The sequence below is a fragment of the Theropithecus gelada genome, chromosome 16 (assembly GCF_003255815.1).
Source record: "Theropithecus gelada isolate Dixy chromosome 16, Tgel_1.0, whole genome shotgun sequence".
Classification (NCBI taxonomy): domain Eukaryota; kingdom Metazoa; phylum Chordata; class Mammalia; order Primates; family Cercopithecidae; genus Theropithecus; species Theropithecus gelada.
In genome coordinates, this window is record NC_037684.1 from 29,056,547 (window position 1) to 29,080,618 (window position 24,072).

A 24,072-nucleotide genomic window follows, 5' to 3' on the forward strand; every position below is an offset into this window, starting at 1 on the left:
CAGAGTATTTCCATCTTGAATTCTCTCCTCCTTCTCTCCTTCTAGGTTGCAGTCAATTCCTCTTTGACCATGTCTTTCCCATTTTACCCCCATGACAACAGTCTTCATTGTTCTCAATTTTATGATCCCACAGCACTTTACTAATACTCCTGGTAGAACACATCATTTTTTTTATTATAACACAGCAATTGACATTTGACAAATAATTATTAACTGTAGGAAGAAACAAATGGATGTTGTGTTTGTATTTGTTTCACCTGCCAGATGGTTAGCTTATTTTCAGCAAGGATAATAAAACACAGGACACACCATGGGCATTTAATAAATCTTAGTTGAATAAATAATGACATTATTATAATTTTTTCATAAATAGCTCATGTCATATGGATTAGTTTATGTATTTTGTCATATTTGGTGTTTGGGTAATGTTCAATATTTCTCAACCTGTCTGAAACCATTTTTTTTGGAGGACAAGTCAGGAAAAGTCTACTTTCAAATATGCCGATGTACTAGACCATCTTATATGCAAGGACGTTTAATTTTCTTAAAACAGCAAGAACAGCAAAATTAAATTTTTGTCCATACTGCCACCATTTTTAGTTTCACTAAGGTTCCCAGTTTTTCTTAAAATGCCAATGTTCAGAGTTAAGAAACACATTTAATGAATGAACAGAAATAAACAGAAGTAATTGTAGACATTTGTGCTATGCCAGAGATGTAAAATTTATTAGGATAATCATGAAGAACTTCCTTAATTTCCAGAAAGATAGCACCCAAGACTGGAAACAGAATTCCCAAAGCACCACAGAAAGAGACACTTTAATATGAAGGAATCGAACAGCTTCGGGAAGCTGTAGGCATCCACCAATTCAGACTGCAGTTGGTTATGGCTGAATGGTCATTGAAAGTTTCTTGGTCTCTTTTTATTTGCAAGGGGTGATTGTGATAGCAACATCCTTGTTCCAATTTCTAAAACAGAGCACATTAGTTGTAGGTACTGAGATACGTGAACGCTAAAGCTTCTATGCTGACTCTTTCAACCTCAGGCACTGAGCAAAGTAGCCATCCATCAGCAGCTTCTTGGGAGGCAGGGCTCACAGCAGGGCTGAGTGAAGGTGGTGAGGTTGAGGGTCTCCAGGCCTGGAGTTGGCTGGCAAGAGTTGAGCAGGAAGCAGGTGGGCACGCAGGGCTGAGGAATGTAGCAGGGTGGGGGACAGTTGTCACAGCAGGTGGGCTCCAGTAACCAAACCGTGTGTGGGCAGGTGCTGGGCAGGCAGACTCCGCAGCGGCAGGATTTGTCGAAGGTGCAGATGGTGGTGGCGGGCCCAGTGGGGACACTGCAGCTGCGAGAGGCACAGCAATCCATGGCAATCAGCGTCTGTGGTATTTATGGGTTTGATTGAAAAGAAGGACGAGTCTTCTGAGGTGTGAATATCTCTCCTTTCTCTGGGGCTCTTATATATCCTCTCCACTGGGAGTTGGTCCAGCCAAGAGGCTTCTTTCCTGGTTCTTGTTTATGTTAGTGCACCCATTATTCTTTAATTTGTTTGACATTTAGACACTGTAAAGAGTCCCCATTTTCCTAATTAACTTTTATTTGAGTTCATTGCTAAATCTGAACTGATTACCCTTGCTATTTGTCACTGGAACACAAGCTTTATGAGGTATCACCAAAGCCTTCTGTTATTATATTTTCAACACCAGCCCTGCTGGGGAATACTGCATGACAGTGAGTCTGTACAATATGTGGGCCTGCTCTCCAGTGCTGCTTTATTTTTAATCTGTCACTTTATCTATACCAATTTGTCTGATAAAGTATCCTTGTTTTAAAGAGTTGAACTTAATTTTACTTTCTTTTAGCTTTGAGGCTTTTGAAGATCAAAATTACATTAATATGGAGAAATATGCTGTTGAGAAATATGGAAAAACTTTATAAAACACTTATTATTGTAATTTTTTACTACAAATATTTTGTATACATTTGTTTAGTATTACATTACATTACTGGAGGAATCACATTGTGCATAGGTTCTGAAACTTGCCTTTGTGTATATCTATGTATCTGTATGTAATTATATTTTAAAAGATATTTGATAGTGTTACTTCTAATATTTTAGTATTTATTATATAATTGCACTTCTATGTTACTTTAAAAATGTATATTACTGTGCATTGAGGTTATTTTCAACTTTTCTCTACAATAGTTGTGGCAATAGAGCACCTCTGTATATAAATCTTTGTGCATATTTTTGATTATTTCAGAAACAGAATTAATTATTTGGTAGAATTATAGGGGCAAATGTTAATTTCTAGTAGTTTTAAGGCCTTTCATATCATTGCCATACTGCTCTTCAGAATGGTTCTATTTACCTGGTTTTTTTTTTTTTCAAATTACCTATTTCTACCAGGTGTGTTTGATTAAGAATTCCCATTTCCTATACCGTTGACAGATACTTTATTTTAAAGGTGTGTTCCAGTTTCTTGGGTGAAAAACACAATTTTATGATTATCGTGTTTGTATTTCTTTTATAACCAGCTAGGTTGAAATATTCTTTCATATGCATATTGGCCATCTGTCTTCTATTGAGAGCTGGCTTGCTTTCTTTCCTTCACTGCTAATGGTAGGCAAATTGAATTGTTAGCTTCTGTCTATATAGACTAAATAAAATAATAAGAATACAAAACTAAAATTCAAGTAAAATTATCACCAAAGGAAACTTATGAGCCTGAGCTAAATTAATCTGTTAACACTTGATTTCATTCTCTCTTTTTTTCTTTCCTTTTTTTTTTTTTTTTTTTTTACAAAGTATTGCATTTTTTCCTGAAATCAAATGTAGCTGTGGTTGGAAAGACCTGGATTCTGCTATCAGTACGCTGTTTAGACTGCTGGCATAGTTCAGTGTTTAAGAGGGAGCACAAGGTGGGCTTGTGGCCAATATCATTTCTACACCTCAAACCATTTCCGCTCAGCTTGGTCTCATGCATCCTGCAAGCCATGGTTCTTCTCACATTCCTCCCACCTCCTCCTTTAGGCACACCTGTAGAGTGGTACACGGTGGGGTGCATGTTTGTATGTTTTGGGAATGGGGATGTATATTTAAGAGGACCACATTAGGAGTCAGAAGAGCTCTTGACTGTTCCTGGTGCTGCTGGTTACCTTCCTTCTTATGGTAAGTAATTCACTTTTAGGAGCTTCATCTTTTTTCTCTGCAAAATTAGGGTAATAACATACATATTCCTCCACTCAGGAGATTACTGTGAGGTTCACATGTGATAAAAAGGGTGAAAGCTCATGGACAACCATATAGTGCTATGCAAAAATAAATTATTATCATGATTAAAGCAAATTACAGATCAAATTCAAGGCAAGGTAAAGATAAAAGAAACAGTCAAAACAAGAAAAGAAAAAGAGATGAAGGTAAGCAAGAGAGCAACCTTACAGGAAAGAGCAAACATTTATATTAGAAGTTTATACAAATAAATAAATAAATAATCACATCTACTATTAGAGAAAGTGCTTGGCATATAAATTAACAAACTTAAAAATTTGAAAATCTCTCTATGGCTCTGCTTGAAAGACAGAATTCATGATATCTGCTGGTTCCTGGACTTTCACTAGATTTATTTTTGTATGAATACCTGCCAAAGTGTACACCCTTTTACTTAGGACTGATTATTATTTCACTTATTATTTAAAAAATAATTCAACAGACATTTACTGAGCAGTTACTATGTGCTAGTCACTGTAATAAATGTTGGATATATAGCAATAAACAAAATAGGCACCATCCTTGCCCTCATGAAGTTTATAGTTTGGGGGAAGAATTTTTCATACACATAACATATTATTATAAGTTGCTGCTATTATACATTATAATAGGAAGGAAAAAGATTGGATTCTAAGGGCAAAAGACAAAAAATAAAAGAAAAAAGTTATTTTGAGGGAAACATTACAAAGGAAACATGGCTTGCAGACCCTCAGGGTTAGAATTTCATGGCAGAAAGCTATCAGCTTCTTACCTGGGATACAATATTACTTTAAGTTCACCGTAAAAGCTTAGAGAAACTGTTACTGTTTATGCAGAACATTGTGTTTCTCTAATCATAAATAAGACAAGGTTACAGATTACAAACAGTTGTAATGCAACAAGTTTATTATAATAAGCTCTTCTCTTTTATTAACAAGACGTGCAGCACTTTATTAAAATGTATTTTCTCTGCAGTGGTCTAAGAGACCTGGGAATTACTCTCCTTTGTTTATAAATGATGATAGTGATTCATAGAGAGGTGAGATGATTTAGATGGTTTGGGAGCCAGTGTGTTAAAAACTAAATATAGGACCTATTGGGATAGAGCTACCTTTTATGTGGTTAGAAATGGAAGTTTAAACTATGTGTCAGAGATACTAAGCATTTTATTTTTAAAAACAAAGGGTATCTTTTTTCTTTAAGCAGTTGTAAGAAAAGCATGGTGATTCTTGATGAGATGGTAGATTTTCGGAGTGCTAAAAATCTAGACACACACATACACGCACACGCACAAGCACACATCCAAGAAGTCCAGTTTTAATTATATCTTTCTACAGTCAATGGAGGGATCCAGGACAGTGAAGACGTAAATCCAAGATTAATAATGAAAAGAGACAGTTAGAAGCAAAACATGATTATATTGGTCTCTTGCTTGAAATCTTTCATTGCTTCAAAGTTTCAGTCCAAACCCCTTTGCTTTGGGGAGTCCCTTGTGTCTGGGTCTTTGTATTTCTGTCTTCTCTGCCTCACCCTCTTCAATGCATTGTTCATCCGGTCATTCCCAACTACCTCCTGTGGCTTAAAAACCCCAACCTCTTTGCTGCCTCCATGATTTATTAAGCTGTTGTTCTGTCTGGAACAACTGTTCCCTACCTCTCCTGCTGCCTATTCATCTTTTAAAGCTTAGGCTGGGTAACTCAGAGGCTTTCCATAACTATTTCTCACCTCTGACACTGAATCACCAAATCTGGGTTTTAGTTATTCTTTCTGTATGCTTGCATGCCATGCTGTTCACCTCCCAGTCACAGCAGAATCCCTCAGCATTGCAATTATTGTGATTATAACTTGTCTTTCTCCTTCACCAGATTTGGGAGAGACTTGAGGGCTCTAGAGACTTGAGGCAATAGCATTTCTTTTATCTTTCTACTCCTGGCGTTAATGTGATGCCTGACACAGGATAAGCACTCAGGAAATATGGACAAATGAATGAGTGAATGGACTGAATCTCTTGTTGACAGTATCCTCTGTTGTGTCCCATAGACTCCATGGCTGCTAAGTTCTGTTCATTTAAGGTTGAGCTGTAAAAAGCCTGTGGAATCCCCTGAGAAATTTCTTTCTGAAGGGACTAACAGGTACATTGAGGACATTTTAAAACAAGCGTGCTTAAAAGCATTTACTTCTCCCCTTCCTTGTCCTACTCTTTTCCTTGCATGTATTCTTGTGGTTTTATTTCAATGAATTTTCAGATTTTGACTTGTGTCTTTATATATGTATTATGTATAGATATACATGCACACATATATTTATATGTGTTACATAAATGTATTGAATGTATTAGTATATAGTATATATACATATATGTACTTGTTCTCTCTAGGCTTGGAAAAGAAAAATCTTTGTGAGATAAAATTAAGTAGGCTGATAAAATTCAGTAATGAATTAAAGCATATTTAATCAGAGTTTTAGCTCTTAACCTGAGACACCTGAAAAGTATTGGCATTCTATTGATTACTGTGGTAGAACATCTGTGCAGAGTACGGTGGCAAATAGAGGTATATTCCTGGTGCCTTGTGACTAGAGTTGACCACTTTGAGTTCTCTCTAAGAGAAGATGAAGTTGAAATAGGTATACCTCCAAAATACCCAGATTTTAGAATTGAATACTTGCCAATTTTAATCTATGAACCAGTGTACTCTTTTTCTATTATAATCCAATGTGGATTTTGTTAAAGAATCTTACATGTTTTATTTCTCTTGCGTATTTTGGGTTTATTTCATAACTGTGCTCATTAAGCTTCTGGCTTCATTAGTATTGAAGGTAGTATTGTGGTAGGAAAAATTGGGCTTTAGAGTCAGACATACAAGAGGCTGAATTCTGATTTTCTAAGTAAGCAACTATGACTTTGAGAATGTTGAATAACTCTTAAAACTTCATTTATTCTTATCCATTAGTGCTATTTTAAGGACTAAATGAATGATTTACTAGTGAAGAGTAGACAAATAAATGTTGGTTCACACCAAAATTACATTTGTCTGAGGAGGAAGAGAGAAGAGAAGGCAAATGTCAAAGAGAACCTGTTAAAAGTTAGCAAGCCATGTTAGTAGTATCCAGAATGTTAGTCATTCTGCCAATAGATTCTTTTTTAAAAAATTAAAATAATCATCTTTTTTTACCTTTTTAAAATGGAAGAAATATACCCAAAACTAACATAAATAAAGGACACGTCTTGCCAGAGAAATATAGTTTATTGGAAAAACCACCAAGAAATTTTCTTCTATGGAAATACCCAATACAAGAAACAAGAGCCAGGAAGCATTATGATCAAGAACATGTAATCTGAGGTCTTACAGATTGAAACAGTATTTTGCTAATAAAACACATTCACCTGCCCACAGGAACCAAATGGTTATTCAGCTAAATAACCATGAAAAATACTTTTCTTTTTTCCCCCCATTAAAACCAAAGGTAAATTCTTCATATCTGGGCCATCTGATCTACCTTAACATCTGGTAAACTACTGAGGCAAGTGACTACTGAAGAGACAGCTTCTGGATTCCTCGTTGTCGGGCACTGAGCAAAGTAGCCATCCATCAGCAGCTTCTTGGGAGGCAGGGCTCACAGCAGGGCTGAGTGAAGGTGGTGAGGTTGAGGGTCTCCAGGCCTGGGGTTGGCTGGCAGGAATTGAGCAGGAAGCAGGTGGGCACGCAGGGCTGAGGAATGTAGCAGGGTGGGGGACAGTTGTCACAGCAGGTGGGCTCCAGTAACCAAACCGTGTGTGGGCAGGTGCTGGGCAGGCAGACTCCGCAGCGGCAGGATTTGTCGAAGGTGCAGATGGTGGTGGCGGGCCCAGTGGGGACACTGCAGCTGCGAGAGGCACAGCAATCCATGGCAATCGGTGTCTGGTTAGCTTTCAGTTTCTTAGACAGATGAGGTTGGTGAGGTACAAATGTCTCCTCTCTTGTTAGGGCTCTTATATACCCTCCCAAGTGGGCATTGGTCCAGCTGGTAGGCTTCCTGTTTTGTTTATGGCACCCTTTTTCACTGAGATTCTCTAATCTGTTTGGCATTTACATGTCCATTAAGAGTTCCCGCTCTTGTTAAATTAATCATATTTTTGAGTCATTGACTTGTCATTTTTGTCACAAGGTCATCACATTTTGTCTTCACAGGGTTCTGGCATGCCAAACCTTACATGACTTTTATGGGTAATCAATCCAAGTGACAATTCAGCTGTAATTTTGGAGGCCAAACTCTTCTTGTTTTCCCTCTTAATTTAAAATACTGTGGATCACATAATGTGATTTCTAATGACTAATTTCAGAATGAGTAACTCAAGTGATGAATTGGACCATTTTCAACTCAATAAAGTCAACAAGAATATGGCTATTTACAGATGAATGTTTCATGTGGCTACAGGCATCTCAGACATGTTTGCATTATTTAGTGATATTATAATTCAGGTTCTATTGAGCAAGCAAAGTGGCAGAGTGGTACAGGATGAAATTCCTTTCTGTTATTTTTAATAAATCCGTAGTGAATTTCTCAAAGTTGTATTATTCTATGGATCGTTTTTTTCTAAAAGAGTCTCTATTCCCAAAGTTACACCAATCTTGTGGTGAATCAAAGTATAAATTCATTGGAAGGAAGGAAGGATCCACACAGTGGCCATTCTTTGTTGAATGTACCATTAAAAGAAAACCACCTCAGCCTTGATTCATTTTCATGTGAATGGTGTATGCACTTTAAAATAAGATGAAATAGGAATGAAAAGGAGAAACCTTAAGAGTCACAGAACAACAGTGGATTTTGGCAGGAAATCTGACCCAATGCAATTTAGAACTATGGCATTCATAAAAATCACTTTTTCACTGACTTACTCCCTACTTTGCTTGTTTATTTGTTTTCATATCTTGGATCTTGAACTAGATTGAAATTCCTTTGAGGTATGCCTTAAACAACATCCTTATTTCAGTCAGCCAGAAATTGAACCAGATAATCTCAAATGTGTAATACTCTAGATTCCAACATCTTCCTACACCTGTCCATGATCAGCACAAATCCTTTCAGATAATACTGTATAATTTAAATTACATACTTGTTGTGGCAATTTGTTGAATAAACAGAAAGCAAAGATTCTTGGTAGATTGTTTCTGATGGCACATTACCAAAAACTAGTAAGATCTATTTAAAAGAGAAGAAAGCTGACTAAAATCATTGGAAAATATCAAATGTCATTCATAGGTAAGCCTTATACGTTATATGTTAAAACAACCAGTTTATCTTTTTTTCTTTTTAACAACAAAAATAAGTGACACGTGTATGCCATCGAATACTACGCAGCCATAAAAAATAAGGAGATCCCATCCTTTGAAGAAACACGGATGGAGCTGGAGGCAATTATCCTTAGTAAACTAATGCAGAAACAGAAAACCAAATACTGCGTGTTCTCACTTATAAGTGGTAGCTAAATGATGAGAACACATGGACACATAGAGGGGAATAACAGACGCTGGAAACTATCAGAGGGTGGAAGGTGGGAGGAGGGACAGGATCAGGAAAAATAACTCATGGGTACTAGGCTTAATACCTGGATGATGAAATAATCTGTACAACAAACCCCCATGACACAAGTTTACCTATGTAACAAACCTGCACGTGTACCCCTGAACTTAAAAGTTAAAAACAAAAAAACAGAAAACAACTTTCAAATCATTTTTATGAGCAGGAATTTACAACAAATGCCAAGGGTGTTGAACATCATACTGTTACCAGATGGTGCCATGCAGTTCCAGGGCTTTTGGTGTCCCAAACAAAGAATTGGACGAGACACACACAGCAAAACGAAGCAGCAAAAGTGTATTAAGCACAGTATTACACTCTAAGAGGGGGAGAGCGAACCGACCTCTGTGAGACCAACCCCCAGCTTGGTGCAGTTCGGGTCTTTTTGTGTGTGTGTGTGTGTGTGTGTGTGTGTGTGTGTGTGTGTGTGTCTTCCCAAGGCTGCCTAATCTCTAGCCAGTGTCTGCCTCTTTGATGGACAGGTGTGTTGCTTAGTTGCTTTGGTCCCTGTGTGCTTGCACACCACCTCCAGCCCATAATTTTAAGTACATACGTGATATGCGGTCCATATGCATAAGCCTGAATGAGCTGATTTTCATACAAGGTGATGTTAAGGATACTTTTTCTCTTTAACGCACATGCTTATCCATGAAGAGTTGCCCCTTACTGGTTTGGTCCTTATCCTGCTCTGGCAATGGGGGACTTGCTTTCTTCTCTTATCTTACTTTTTGTTTGTTTTGGCTAGAGTACAGTGGCATTCTCTGCTCACTGCAGCCTCCACCTCCTGGGTTCAAGTGATTCTCCTACCTCAGACTCCCAAGTAGCTGGGATTACAGGTGCCCATCACCACACCCAGATAAGTTTTGTATTTTTTTGTAGAGGGGGGGTTTCACCATGTTGGCCAGGCTGGTCTTGAGCTCCTGACTTCAAGTGATCCACCTGCTTTGGCCTCCCAAAGTGCCAGGATTACAGGATGAGCCACGGCACCTAGTCTAACTTCTGCTTTTTATCTTGCTTCTTGCTTACCTGCCCCTTCACCTTGCTTCTGGTCCCTGCTTTTATTCACTCCGCCCTTTATCCAAGTTTTAATTCCCTTTGCTATTCTCCTGCCTCAATACCTACACTTTACCACCGAAGAACAGAGAAGCAAATTCAAGTGGCCTTCCCAGTATATTATAAAATTCAAAGTTAATGAACTAGTATCGAAACCGTCAAGGAAATGTTTAATGTTTACTTACTCTTGACTTACCAGTCTCTCTCATCTAGAAGACAGAGGCTTGGCAAGTAGAATATATGAAGAAGACCCTCTCCCATTCTCTGTGTTCTCTCTGACTTCTCTTTTAAAATTTATCTTGAAATATTATATAGATTCAGGAGATCTACTATACAACATGGTGACTATAGTGAATAACCATACACTGCAATGAAAAATGCTGAGAGAATGGATTAAGTGTTCTCACCACAAAAATGATAGCTATGTGAATCATGCATATGTTAATCATACAGCACATCACATAAAGTGAAGGCGGGAGTCTCCTAGGTACTTTACCCTCTGTGACCTTGTTCATACTGTTTCTTTAACTTAAACTGACCTTTCCCAGTTCTCTACTTTCCAAATCATGTTGCTCCCTCAAGATTCAGCCAAACATCCCCTTCATAAAGAAACTTTAGGTGATTCTTCTAGATGTTTGCATCCTTTTCTCTGCTCTCACAAAATGGGCTGCCTATTCTTCCCTTTCAACCTCATTTCTTTCTGCTGTATTTTATAGTTTGTCACTTAAATTTGTTTTCCTCACTCCAATGCAAGGTTTTGGAAGTGGTAATCGTATGTTAGCCTTATTTGTCTTTTTCAAGCACTTAGGACAATGCCTGAAACAGGGTAGGCATTTGATAAATATTTGTTGCATTGGATTACATTTCAAATTAGAATTAAAAAGGTATTTATTTATTTTTGTAATGGCCTTTTATAACAGTAACCCTTTATATAAGCAGAGTGATTCATTTTTTGTGTGAATTGCTTTACAGTTGTCAAAACTTTTTTTTTTTTTTTGAGATGGAGTTTCGCTCTTGTTGCCCAGAGTGCAATGGCGTGATCTCTGCTCACAGCAACCTCTGCCTCCTGGGTTCAAGCCATTCTCCTGCCTCAGCCTCCGGAGTAGATGGGACTACAGGCGTGCACCACCACACCTGGCTAATTTTGTATTTTTAGCAGAGACGGGGTTTCTCCATGTTGGTCAGGCTGGTCTCGAACTCCAGACCTCAGGTGATCCGCCCGCCTCGGCCTCCCAAAGTGCTGGGATTACAGGCATGACCCACCGCGCCCAGCCAACATTTTTAAATTCAAAGATTTACTTAAATGAGATGGTGAAAAAAATAGGGGTTAGCTCAATCTTTGAGGTCCTTTCTGTGAGCATGTTGATCTCAAATTGCCAGCTTCACTCCTTCTTTAAGGACACATGTGAGTTTATTTAGAGGCAGGGAAAAAACAAACATTAAAGTTAGATGCTGACCTTGGCATTTAAAACGACTCTAAGCTTAGAGCCTAATGCATTTCACTATCCTCGCAGTTTTCTTCAGGTATCTACGTATGCCTGTGAGGCCTCTTTTTGGCTATGAAATTTATGTTGATGTCATCAGAAAGTGTAATTCTGCTGGATATATTTATAAGTTCATGATGCATGTGTCAAGAGTCGTTGGGTAGTGATAGCATTAATGTTGAGACAGTATGTGGTTTGGGGAGTTGTGGGGTTTATTTAGTTTTGAAGTAGGGAGATCCATGATAGCATTTTCTTTTTCCATTTCTCATTTGAAATCATTGATCGAAACAGGAGAAGAAAACTTCTGTAAAACTGAAGGCACAGTGCTATAATATCTTCTTCCAAATGGCCTAATTAAAGGCCATTTGCTGAGCAGCCCTTAATGACTACTGAAGGTCCTCAGGGCAATGTGGGCAAAGCTCTTTGGCTAGCAGCAAAGTGGTTCACACTCACAAGGCTGGACGCAGGTGGTGACAGAGAGCCTACTCAGGGTTGAGTATTTGGGTGGCATTTGTTGGGCAGGCAACAGGATGGCACATAGGAGTCAGGCACGCAGCAGGGCAGGGGACAGGTTTCACAGCCGGTGGACTGAAGGAGGCTGATCTCATGAGGGCAGATGCTGGGCAGGCAGGCTTCACATTGACCGCTTCTGTCAGAGGGACAGATAGTGGTGGCCAGGCCAGTGGGGACGCTGCAGCATCCTTGGAGCTAGGAATCACAGCAAGACATGGTGACAGTGGACCAGGAAAATGTTTTGTTGCAAAGAAAGGCTTTCTTCTACAAAGTTGTCCTCTATGGGTCTTTTATATCCACCTATCTCAGGGAACACGGCTTCTGTCCATCAGAATGTTGGACGGAACATCCTTGTTGCTGTTTACATAATCCTGTAAAAATAACTCACTAACTTCTTGTGTATCAGACACGGGATGAGCTCTCCTTCAGTTTCATTTAGTTGTGTTGCTACATTCAAACTTGCTTCCTGTTGTAGTTTCAAAATGGTGTCAGTGTAGCTTTCCACTTACTCACCTGTAGACACTTCCATATTGTCTTAGTCAGTTCTCACGCTGCTATAGGGACATACCCGAGATTGGGTAATTTATAAAGGAAAGAAGTTTAACAGACTCACAGTAGACCCACCTCGGCCTCCCGAAGTGCTGGGATTACAGACATGAGCCACTGCGCCCAGCCTCAAGAACAATTTGAAGGAAAAATGAAATACCATTTTTAAAATTATTATATTATCAAGGATAAACAATTATTAACGTTAAGGGCAGTTGTTTTACCTTGATTATTGATGCTCATCAGAAAACTGAAAATGTGTTTGAGTTGCCAAACATTCTGCATTTCAATTCAAAGTTAATGATCCAGCCAATATTTCTTCTCTGCTGACACTGCTAATCAGTGAAGTCTGACTTTTTAAAAAAGGTTTGTTCTTACCTTGGAAACATGAATACCTTTTTAAATACTCATCGTATACCCTCATTTTATTTTAGACTGTAATCGCCGCAGAGAAAGCAGAGCTGCTGTGTACAACAAAACATACAATTGACAGGGATAGTAGAGAGTATATTGTCAAGTGTCATATACTTTCTCCTGAATAAAGACAACCACCTATAATCACATTTCTCTTTGACATATTGCTGTCTGTGGAGAAGGCGAGTGCTTTGGTGTAGTGGAGAGAGAAGGGACTTGGGACTTAGTTTGGGGTTTAATTCCTTCTCTCACTTACGATTTACATAACTTTTGCAAGTACTTTAGTCTTTCTCAGCCTGAGTTTCTGCACCTGTTAGTGGCCTTTCTTCACTTGTTAGTGATGCAGGGTAGGGGAGCCCCAAAGTGGGGCTTAGCCTGCAAGGGTTCTTGGCTTTGCCCAGGGAAGAATTCAAGGGCAAGCCAGAGGTAGAAAACAGCTTTATTGAAGCAGCAGTGTTACAGCTCCATGACTGCTCCTGCAGACAGGGCTACCTCTGTAGGCCGAGAGTAGCAGCTCAGGGCAGTTTTGCATATTTACACCTACTTTTAATTAGATGTAGATTAAAGAGTGGTTTGTGCAGAAATTTCTAGGGAAGGAGTAGAAACTTTTAGGTCATTGGGTCTTTGCCTTGGAAAGGGGTGGTAACTCAGGTGTTGCCATGGCAACGGTTAATTGACAGGGCATGCTGGTGGGCATGTCTGATTGGAAAGCTGTTTCTGTCCCCATCCTGTTTTAGCTAGCCCTCAATTTGGTCTGGTATCTGAGCCCCACCTCTGGAGTAGAGTCCCACCTTCTACCTCATTAGTATGCCCAGTAGATATTCACTCAACGTGAGCTATTCCCAATGAAAGCAGTAAAAGTAATGAGGTAGAACGGGCTTGATTAGTTGCACAGGGTACTTGTTACTTAGAATGCTTCTGGATGATCTAGAATCATAGAATGTTAAAACGAAAAGCAACCTTAGAGATGGTCTGATTAACCAACCCATTTTACTGCTTTAACACCTGAGACCCCAAGAACTTAATTGACTTGTTTAGGGCCACAGAAGCAGCTCAAGGCAGAGCCAGGGCTAAAACAATACATCTTCTGGTTTCCAGTTGGGGATTTATAACTAGGCCAGGGCCCGTGAATGCTAAAGACCCATGGTAGTAGTAGTAGGAACTTCGAGTTATTTTCAGTATTAAAAACAAACTCTAAATTTTTATCCCTTACTAGCATGTATGAAAACATGAAACTTCTTTGTTTTTGACTAGGAAAAAGGTAACTTGGTATGGTAACAAAGGTTATTCTATAATAATCCTAAACATTTCATTGATATTTATAAATGTGTTTATGAACAAAAATGAAGGAATTATTAAACTTTTTTAAGAAAGCCATTTGGGAAAAATACATATTTCAAGAAATAAAAAGATGCCCAGCCTAAGTATCCATCATCCAATGAGTAGATAGAGAAACTGTGGTGTATATATATATACCGTGGAATACTACTCAGCTGTTAAAGAGAATGAAACAATGTCTTTTGCTGCAATTTGGATGGAGCTAGAGGCCATTATTCTGAGTGAAATGGAGTGGGAAATCACAGGAACCGAAAACAAAAAACCATGTTTTCACTTATAAGTGGAAGCTAAACTAAGTATGCAGATGCATATGGAGTGATATAATGGACTTTAGAGACTCAAAAGGTGGAGGGTGGGAAGCAGGCCAGAAACAAAACACTACGCATTAGGTACGATGTATACTCCTCGGGTACGGGTGTACCAAAATCTCAGAATTCACCACCACTGTGTAATTCATCCATGTAACCAAAACCACTTGTACCCCAAAAGCTACTGAAATAAACAAATAAATAAACAAACAAATATTTTTAAAAGCTGCTTTTTGGTGAGAAAGTTGGGAACTGCCATGTGGCAGTAATGGTGGGAGTCTCTCATGTGTAACAGGTTGATGCTGTGGACATGGTGGTTTCCACACTTGAGGACATCTGGTCCTCACAATAATCCTGAGACAAAAGCAAGGCAGAAAGTAATAACAAGCTAACTGAGACTGTAGGAAACCAAACTATAGGTGGGAAACCACTTTAGTAACAGGGAAATTGAGACTGAGAGGGAAGCAATTGGCCCAAAGGCCAAAGGCAAGTCGAAAAGTATATATATGTGTGTGTGTGTGTGTGTGTGTATCTCACCATACCTTTATTTTCCGCAAAGACCTAATCGCACTTAGATTTTTCTAAGATAAATAAGGACATGAATTAGGAATTAGTGGTTATCGTAGAAGTTTTGTTCTAATAGAAACTGTGTGTTTTTGTTCTCAGAATTGTGTGACTATTTCTGGTGTATAGAAAATACTACACTGTGGTCTGATATTTTAAGTATATTTCATTGTCATGATATTATATGTCACTTAGACTAGCAAACTTCTAATCATGGTCATGACTAATGTAAACCAATGTAAGCCCCATTTGAGGGCGCAATGAATACTCAATAAATGCTGATATTAATTCAAAATGGATTTTTTTGGAAGGCAGCATATAGGAAGAAATGGATGTATATGCTTCTCAAAATTGCTTTACATTTTGAGCTCAGAATTTCAGATGACTTTGACTAGGATGATCAAATTATTTATACACACCAGCACAGTGATCAATTCATTTAGTCAATTAAGGAAGAAAGAAAAATCAATGTCAGAATCAATGGAAACTAAAATCCAGTATTTTAAAAACATTCTATTAATCTCTAGACTCTAGCGTAGTGCTTGCACAGTGGATGTCTTCCAATAATATCTATTAAATAAATATCTGTTAAATAAAAAGATTCTATAAATGAACTACCACATTTTTTACTTTTTAACCTGTCACAAATAACCAGTGTCTATTTTTTCGATAAATTCCACTGAGAGCTCTTATTCCGTTGGGGTAAATCTTGGGTAGTGTGTTAACTTGCTGTTCAGGTTTAGGTAGGCATTCCACTTTCCCTAATGGGAAACATGAAAATAAATCATCACAAGGTCATATTTGCTAAGCCAGAATAAAGTTTATTAACAAATAGTCAAAATGGTTATTTCTCAAGAGTGATGAAATAGCCTAAAAGACAGAAAGGAGGTCTCCAACTGTACCGAAAGGAGCAAAGAATTAAGAAGATTCATCAAGACTTGGCCCCGGGGATTGGGATGGCCTTAGCCTTGATGTAGGCAGTAGTGAGTGCCGAAGCCCGGGTGGTGCAGAGGACATTGGGCAGCCACCTCACGGAACGTGTGCAGACTTGGCTGGTCAACAGCGGGGCTCGCAGGGACTCTCACAGCCAGGCTGAACATAGGTGGTCAGGTTGATCCCACTCAGGCCGGGAGTCGGGTGACAGTTGTTGAGCAGCCAGCAAGTTGGCACATAGGTATCAGGCTTGCAGCAGGGTGGGGGGCAGGTGTCACAGCAGATGGGCTGAAGGAGGCTGATCTCATGTGGGCAGGTGCTGGGTAGACAGACTCCACAGCGGCAGCTTTTATCAAAGGAGCAGAAGGTGGTGGCAGGGCCAGTGGGGACGCTGCAGGAGCGGAGAGCACAGCAATCCATAGCAATGGGAGGTGGGTTTTTGTTGAGTCGAGAGAAGTCCTTTGGTGTCTCGATGCTCCTCTCTTCTACCCTGGCTCTTATATACCCATCTCCCTGGGCGTCAGCCTATTACTGAGGGTTTTTTCCCCATGTTTCACTTTATAGCTATCTCCATAAAAACCGTCTAATTACTTAAGTGTTTATTACCTAAGATACACTGCTCACCTCATAAAAGAGATTTAGGTTGTTTTGTTGTTAAATTAGGACTCTTCACATTGCCAGTGTGTCACTACACAGAAAGCTTCATTCCAGTCTTCAAAGGTACCGGGCCATTATCTTCTAATCATTATACCCTCACTAATAATGGCTTGGTATGCCAGGCATCTGCAAACCTTTCCCACTTCTTTTGTTTACTTTTCAGATGAAGAGGATAAGTAAGCTTTTTGTTTGTTGTTCTACCAGTGACCAAAGGTTCTATGTGATCCTTTATGCCCTCTGGTTGAAAAAATGATATCACATTTTAGATTTATTATTTGTGGCTCCAAGAAATGAATGAAGATGAATGGATAGAATCTATAGAGAAATAGATTTTGGTTTTGTGTAAAGAGGCACTTTTTACAGAGCTGTAACAAATCATTTGTTCTCCATTTCTTTCAAGTATGCTGTGAACGATAACTTGGTAAGAACCTGCAGGTGGGAATGAAGACCTGCATGGGTGACAAAGATGGGTGTCCTTTAAGCTCCATCCAACTGTGTTGTAAATGAAGATTATTTATGACCAAAAATCTAGTTGTGTTGGGCCATTCAGAAGCAAAATGGTGCAGTATTTCCCAGACTGAGTTCCATGAACACCAGTTCCAAGGGACTTGAAAGGGTTCTCTGGTAAATAAGTTTGGGAAAGGCTGAGTTCTTCATTGTTGGGCCTCTCGGAGCCTTTAATGTGCAAAGGTGCTCTACGACTTTTCAATACAAAGATAGAGCATATATTTTTCTCCAAACTTACCTGACCATGGACTGCTTTTTGTTTGTTTTCAGAGATTAGCTTTATAGGTCAGTGCTTTATGGAACATACTTGGGGAGATTTAGCAACAACTTACAGCAAGCCTGTCCAACCTGCGGCATAGGTCACATGTGGCCCAGAATGGCCTTGAATGTAGCACAGCACAAATTTGTAAACTTTCTTAAAACATTATGAGATTTTTTGTGGTTTTTTTCTTCTTTTTTTTGCTCATCAGCTGTCATTAGTGTTAGTGTTTTTTACCTGTGGCCCAAGACAATTCTTCTTCTTTCAAAGTGGTCCAGGGAAGCCAAAACATCGAACACCCCTGTCTTATTTCCAGGCTCTGTGGTCCAGAATAGAGACATTTCCAAGTTTCATCTAAACCACTAAAACTCTAAAAATAAAGTTTTAAAAGTAGATGAAGGTAGAAAATTTAGTATGATTTAAAATTACTTTAGAATAGGAAAAATATTGAACTGGTAAAACTTTTAGAAATAGCTTACTTAGAAAGGTTTAAAAACATGTATATATTTTCTTGACCCATTTTTTCAGATAAGATGGCTCAAGTTCTAAAGACAAGTAGAAAATTGTACAATGCAGAGGAATCAAAAGCCAAATGAGATGCAAATCAACAAGATGATGGATTTAAAAAAAATGCTTAGCATGAAACTGCTTTCATTTTAGCCATTTTCTTATTGGAATGATTTTGCAGTTTTGGATTCCTATGCTAGAATTTACATCTCTCTTAGATATTTACATATCAAAATTAGAATTTACATATCAAATGCTCATTGATTGAACACCTGCTGTACGTTGGGCATCATGCAAAAAGTTGCAATAGGCTCCTGCCCTTACAGGGGTCATAGAAAAGAAGAGAGACACAGAGAAGTAAACCAGCAAACAATAACAAAGGATTGTACATTTAGATTTTCCAGGTTATGATATGAGAGTTTAGAGATAGAAGCTATAGACTTTACCTGGAAAACTTAGGAAGCCCTTCACAGAAAGAGAACATTTGTTTGGATCTTGAAGGGTGAAAAGGAGCTTAGCAGATAGAGATAAATAGGAAGGGGATTTCAGCCATTAAAACAAAATGCCACGGGGCACTCATGGGAGGACAAAAAGTGTTGCCTGGTTGAAGCATAGGTTCTGAATCTGTTGGAATGGAGGTGGAAAGATGGGTTAGTGCCATAGCATGAAGAATTTGTACTGTGCTTAGTATCCTACACTTAGGATTTTGAACTTTATCTTGTAGGCAATGGTCATTATCTAAGGGTTGCTGAACAGGTATGTGACATGACTAGATTTTGGAAATACACTGTAGTTTTTGAGGGGAGGTTCATCATGGATATCATTGTCACTTACTAAGTATTAGGTAATGTGCTGAGTGCTTTGCATGCATTGTCTCATACAGTTCTTACAACAACCTTATGATGATGTATGCAATGATAGTATCCTTGCCCTTTGACAGACAAGGAACCTGAGGCACAGAGGGGCTAAGTAGCTAGTGAGTGAGTAGCTGGCATTTGAAGCCAAGTAGTGTGGCTTCAGATTTCATGGCCTTAATCACTGTGCCAGATTCCCTCTTGCTTTAGGGGTATTGTCTGACTACAGTGCAGAGGACCCTCAAGATTAGTTGAGTGTAAGATTGGTAGGAAGGATGGGGCCAGGTCATTGAAGGTCTTGGGACCACAAGGGGAGTTGGGTTTAGATCTATTTTCGTAATCAAAAGACTATGCTGTAGAAAGGAGGTAATTTGAAGACAGGGACAATAATTAGGAAGCTATTTGGGTGTTCTAGGGGAGTGAGGAGTATCTTAGAAGATATCATAGTTTTGTGGGAATAGAGAAGAGGGACTTATCAGAGATTTCTTACCACATCATTCAGTTTTTAGGGACCACCATCTGGGTAGTACATCAGTTTCCACAATAAAATTAATATTTTTGTTTTTAAGGTAATGGGAACACTAATCCTCTGCTAACACTTTGCACGTATTGGATGTATACCATGTGTCAGGCATGGTGCTAAGTATTATAGTGTATCTTCTTCCTTATATCTTACAACCCTTTAAGATCACTATGGGGTACACAGTTACTGCACCCATTTCACAGATGATGAAACCAAGAGTAAGGATATTAAGTAATAATGTTAAAGTTACACCGAATGATGGCTCACCTGATAGCAATCGCTTGCACAAAATCAATACTTTTGTGGAATTAAATTTTATATAACTGTAGATTATGCTCATGTACTTTTAAAATTTATTAATGTCTTCAACAAAATGTCTAAGACTATGCTAGGTGCTAAGCATAGAGCAATAAACAGGTCAGATAAGGTCCTTATTGTCAAGGTGTTAATTCTAGTGGGAGAAACAGACAATACAAAAACTAAGAAATGAATAAATAAGAACTCCAGAGAAGTGCCGGGGAGTGTACCTACCTTAATTAGAGTGGTCAGAGTGGCTGGACTATAGCGAAGAGAAGGAGTGTAATAGGAAATGAGGTTACAGAAGGTGGCAGGTGGCAGGGCGTGTAGGATTTTGAAGGAGTGTAATAAGAAATGAGGTTACAGAAGGTGGCAGGTGGCAGGGAGTGTAGGACTTTTTAGTTGTTCTACACAGTTTAGATTTTACTCTAAGGGTGTTGAAATCCACTGGATGACTTCAAGAAGGGAGTGATAAGGTGCGATTTATGTTCAAAGGAAAATGAACTGCAGCAGAGCAAAGTGGAAACTGGCACGACTAGAAAGTGTGAGGATAGACAGTTGATGCCAGTTTTTGATGAACTGTTAAGAGGTGGTAGAGTTTGGAAGCCCTTTTGAAAGTGGAGATGAAAGGTCATGCTGATTGAGAGGATGCGTGGAGCCAAGGATCATATCTAGGTGTCAGATTTACTCGTGAAAAAGGCTGCTGTCTGGAGTGATAGGAAAGGGATTGGAGATGAATTTAGTTTGGGACCTACAGACAAAGCGTCCTGAAGCCGTGAGGGGAAGCCCAGCTGGAGGTGAAGATTTGGGAGGCTCCAACATATGGGAAAAATTTTGCTTTTTTTTATGAGATAGTCACTTTTATGTGCGTTAGTCATGTTTTGCTGTGAGCCACTTTGTGCCTTACCAACATCCATCTCCCAACAACTCAGTGAATTTCTGGGTGGCTGTTGGGAAACGCCTTCCACAGTGGCACCTCCTGAGTCAGCAGGGGTGTTAGGAAGCTTCACACCTCAGGGCCACTCAATTTTCCTAAAGCCTGTTGGAATTCTTCATCCCTTCACAAAAGCAGGATATAGAAACCTTTAAAGTTTGTCATCCTAATAAAAATGCCTAGTAAGTAAAAACATGTGGTCTTCATTTCCTGAATTGCATGATCTTTGAAACTGCCAGTGCATTCATTCCTTTGTAATATAGATTGAAAGAAAGAATGGCTGGTATCAGGGCTGCCATTGATATCAATTTATTCTTTGTTTACTTTGCTATTTGCTGAGCATTCACGCAAAGGATTCTGGGCTTGGGTTAAATGGTGAACTTTGGGAGTTTTTTCCAGTTGCATCAGATTGTTTCTTTTTTTCCAGTTTGTGGTTATAGTCAAGCCTGATATATCTCTTGCCACCTTTATTAGCTTGCACTAAAAATTACCCCCAAATTGAATTTCTTTTCAATGGAAATAGTGGTGTTTTCCACTTGAGGGCATCTGATAGTCTCTATAGTTGTCATCTGGCAACATGCAGAGCTGATCTCATAGCTTTCAGTCACGTGGCACATGCAACATTCTTGCAAGTGGTTGCTTAGCCAGCTGGCTGGAAGTGTTACCTATTTCTTCCTGGGAACCCTAGGCTCTCAGTTTAATTCTTATGTATTATTGTAGGCTGTGGAGTATACAGATAGTAACAGATAATTATGTATGATTAATATATAAAAATATGTATTAACTAAATTAATCTGTTTAGGAAAATAGACACTCAATAAAATTTCAGTACCTACTATATGCCAGGCACTGGTGAAATACAATTTGAAGCTGCCTACTATGTGAAATATTGAGATATTTAAACTTATAATTATTCTAGAGTAAGCTTTGGAATTTTCATCCTTGGAATTATTTTCTAGCAATAGTTGTACTTTACAATTTTATTTTGAATCAGAGACTTTTTTCTCAATTGATTACATAAATCCGACTCCTGCATTGAATTAAGTAATCACTGTTTTTCCAAAGAACTCCTGTAGTACTCAAAAGTTTTTGAAATTAAGAGACTTAATTGTTATGTATTTAAATATTAGCTGACACTAGGGTTTAAAATATACTTTGAGTTTTTAACTTATTTTACTAAACATATAGTTGACTATATGAAAAGAGCAAACTCTCATACAGAATTTTCTGTGTAACAGATTTTTAAAAAAAGTGCATTACATGCATCATGTCATTTAATTCTTACCACAGCCCTATGAGGCTGGTATTAAAGCTATCCTCTCTTTTATACCTAAAGGAAACTGAGGCATAGAGCAGTTAAGTAAGTTGCTCAAGGTCAATAGCTGGTAAGTGGTGGAATTAAAATCTGAACCAAGGCCATCTGGCTCCGTAGTCTATGTTCTTAGTCACTATACATTAATCTATAATCTCTCTATTATTGATTATTACATTTTTCAAGAGAAAATACATAACTTGGTTTATTTCAACCAATCTCTGTTGAGCACCTGGTATTTGCTTTGTACTGTGCTAGGAGACTGAGGACATTCAAGGACAAGCAGGACATGGTGTACCCTTAAATATCATAGAATTTACTGGGATTCTCAGGGTACACAGGGCTTGAATGCAAGGCAGAGGAGTAGGAAAGGCATTCCAGCTGTAAGGAACAGCAGCAGTAAATGCATAGAAGAAGCGGAAAAGAACAAATGGTTGTTAGGAAGCCGTGAATAGTGCAGTGTGTCTAGAGAACCATTGTGTGAGATAAAAGCAAGAAGTAGAGTCTTGACCCCAGGATGAGGAGTTTGAACTTGAATTAAGTAGACCCACGGAGAACGACTGGTATATATTTTTCTAAGGCAGGGAACTTACCTCTTTAACTCCTTCATTTGTAAATATGGCTAATGTTACTATCACATTGATAGGATGTTTAAAGAATAAATTAAAGAAAGCAGTGAAGTGTGCAATGCAGTGCCTGGAACATAGTAAGTCCTCAGTAAATGATCCTAATAGGTGTGATGGTTGTTACTAAATAAGCAGAGGGAGGCTGGAGCTTTTTTTTCCCTGACATTTTCAGGTATTCTTCCTCTCCAACAATAGGGCATCTAGGGCTAAATTTGGGAGTTTAGTTTTTAGGTTTCTCAGGCCTGGGAAGCCTGCCTGTTGATAGTCTTCATTATAGTTTTTGTAACCAGTGAAGACCCCACCTCCACAAAGGGCACTGTGCCCCTCGACCTTGCTTTGCTGGAGCCCTGTGAGATCACTGGGAAGCAGTGTGTGCTCCTCATGTCCTCTCTACCACGTTGCCTTTTTCAGGAGGCAGCCATCACAAATGCCTAGCAGGATTTATTACTCAGAGGGGACTGAAGAAGTGCTCTATCTGCTTGAGCGTAACTTCTTCCTCATTCCGTCTTTCTCATCACTCTCTGTGATTTACATGAAGTGATACAATTTATATTCTGATACAGTTAGGAATTTCCTCTGTAGAATAAGATGTATTGCAACAGCTTGTAATCATAGCTGGTCAGTTTTCCTGAGTGGAAATTTGACTTCTGAGTCCATTGGGATGAAAAGAGCAGAAAGGAGGAAGATAACATGAGGAAAACGTTCCCACAAATATTAAGCGTGTTTTGATTTTTGAGAGTACACGACGCTCAGTGCTGGAGGTGAAGATTTGGAAGGCTTCAACACACAGATGAAAATTTTGCTTACTATGAAGCGCTTGAACTGAGAATGAGATGATCATTTTTGTGTGATTCATTTTATTCTAATGGAATACAACATCACCCTAAGCAATGCTTTTCCTATTTTTAAAGCTATTTTCCACACATGACTATCTGGCTCATGCTATTCTCTCCACAGCCAAAAGGGCTTTCTGCTCCTGAAGACATACGTTTGAATGGAGAAGAGGAATAGAAAATAAAATTTTTCGAGCACCTACTATATGCCAGGCGTATTACTATTAATAACCTTATTTATTATTCACAGCAATACTGTGACATATTAGAACCCCCATTTGATATACAATACAAAACTGAGCTTCTGAGAATATTTGTCTAAGGTCACAGTGAGTGAGAGTAGATTTGGGATTTTAAACTCAGGTCTTCTGATTCCTTTCTCATCTCACTCTCTGTCCCTTCCTACAGTTAAAAACGTCTTTAGGGTGATCAAATTGTTAACCTATACTCAAACACAAGAGCAGTCCCCAGGCTTTTTGACACAAGGGGACTGGTTTCATGGAGGACAATTTTTCCACGGACTGTGGGTGGGATGGGAGTGGGATGGTTTTGGGATGAAACTGTCCCATCTCAGACAGATTCTCACAAGGAGTGTGCAACCTGGATCCCTCGCATGTGCAGTTCACAGTAGGCTTTGCGCTCCTATGAAAATCGAATGCTGCCGCCGATCTGCTGATCTGACAGGAGGCGGAGCTCAGGCGGGAATACTTGCTCCTCTGCTGCTCACCTCCTGCTGTGTGATCCAGTTCCTAACAGGCCAGGGACAGCTATCGCTCCGCAGCCCGGGACTTGGGGACCCCTGA

General features: G+C 39.0%; 3 protein-coding genes across 3 annotated transcripts; all 3 read right to left on the reverse strand.

Annotated features, from left to right (window-relative positions):
• Nucleotides 1-698: 698 nt before the first annotated feature.
• On the reverse strand, nt 699-1,449 carry LOC112610024 (keratin-associated protein 3-3). Its single transcript, XM_025363288.1, has one exon. It carries the CDS (start codon nt 1,364-1,366, stop codon nt 1,070-1,072), a length of 297 nt encoding a protein of 98 aa, XP_025219073.1. The 5' UTR covers nt 1,367-1,449; the 3' UTR covers nt 699-1,069.
• Nucleotides 1,450-6,474: 5,025 nt separating this feature from the next.
• Nucleotides 6,475-7,174, reverse strand: LOC112610030 (keratin-associated protein 3-3). Its single transcript, XM_025363296.1, has one exon. It carries the CDS (start codon nt 7,133-7,135, stop codon nt 6,839-6,841), a length of 297 nt encoding a protein of 98 aa, XP_025219081.1. The 5' UTR covers nt 7,136-7,174; the 3' UTR covers nt 6,475-6,838.
• An 8,653-nt stretch (nt 7,175-15,827) lies between these two features.
• LOC112610076 (keratin-associated protein 3-1) lies at nt 15,828-16,413 on the reverse strand. The gene has a single exon (XM_025363378.1). It carries the CDS (start codon nt 16,378-16,380, stop codon nt 16,084-16,086), a length of 297 nt encoding a protein of 98 aa, XP_025219163.1. The 5' UTR covers nt 16,381-16,413; the 3' UTR covers nt 15,828-16,083.
• Between the last annotated feature and the right edge of the window lie 7,659 nt (nt 16,414-24,072).

Excerpts from the sequence above, each read along its gene's own strand:
- LOC112610024 (XM_025363288.1), bottom strand. The coding sequence starts at position 1,366 with ATGGATTGCTGTGCCTCTCGCAGCTGCAGTGTCCCCACTGGGCCCGCC.
- LOC112610030 (XM_025363296.1), bottom strand. The coding sequence starts at position 7,135 with ATGGATTGCTGTGCCTCTCGCAGCTGCAGTGTCCCCACTGGGCCCGCC.
- LOC112610076 (XM_025363378.1), bottom strand. The coding sequence starts at position 16,380 with ATGGATTGCTGTGCTCTCCGCTCCTGCAGCGTCCCCACTGGCCCTGCC.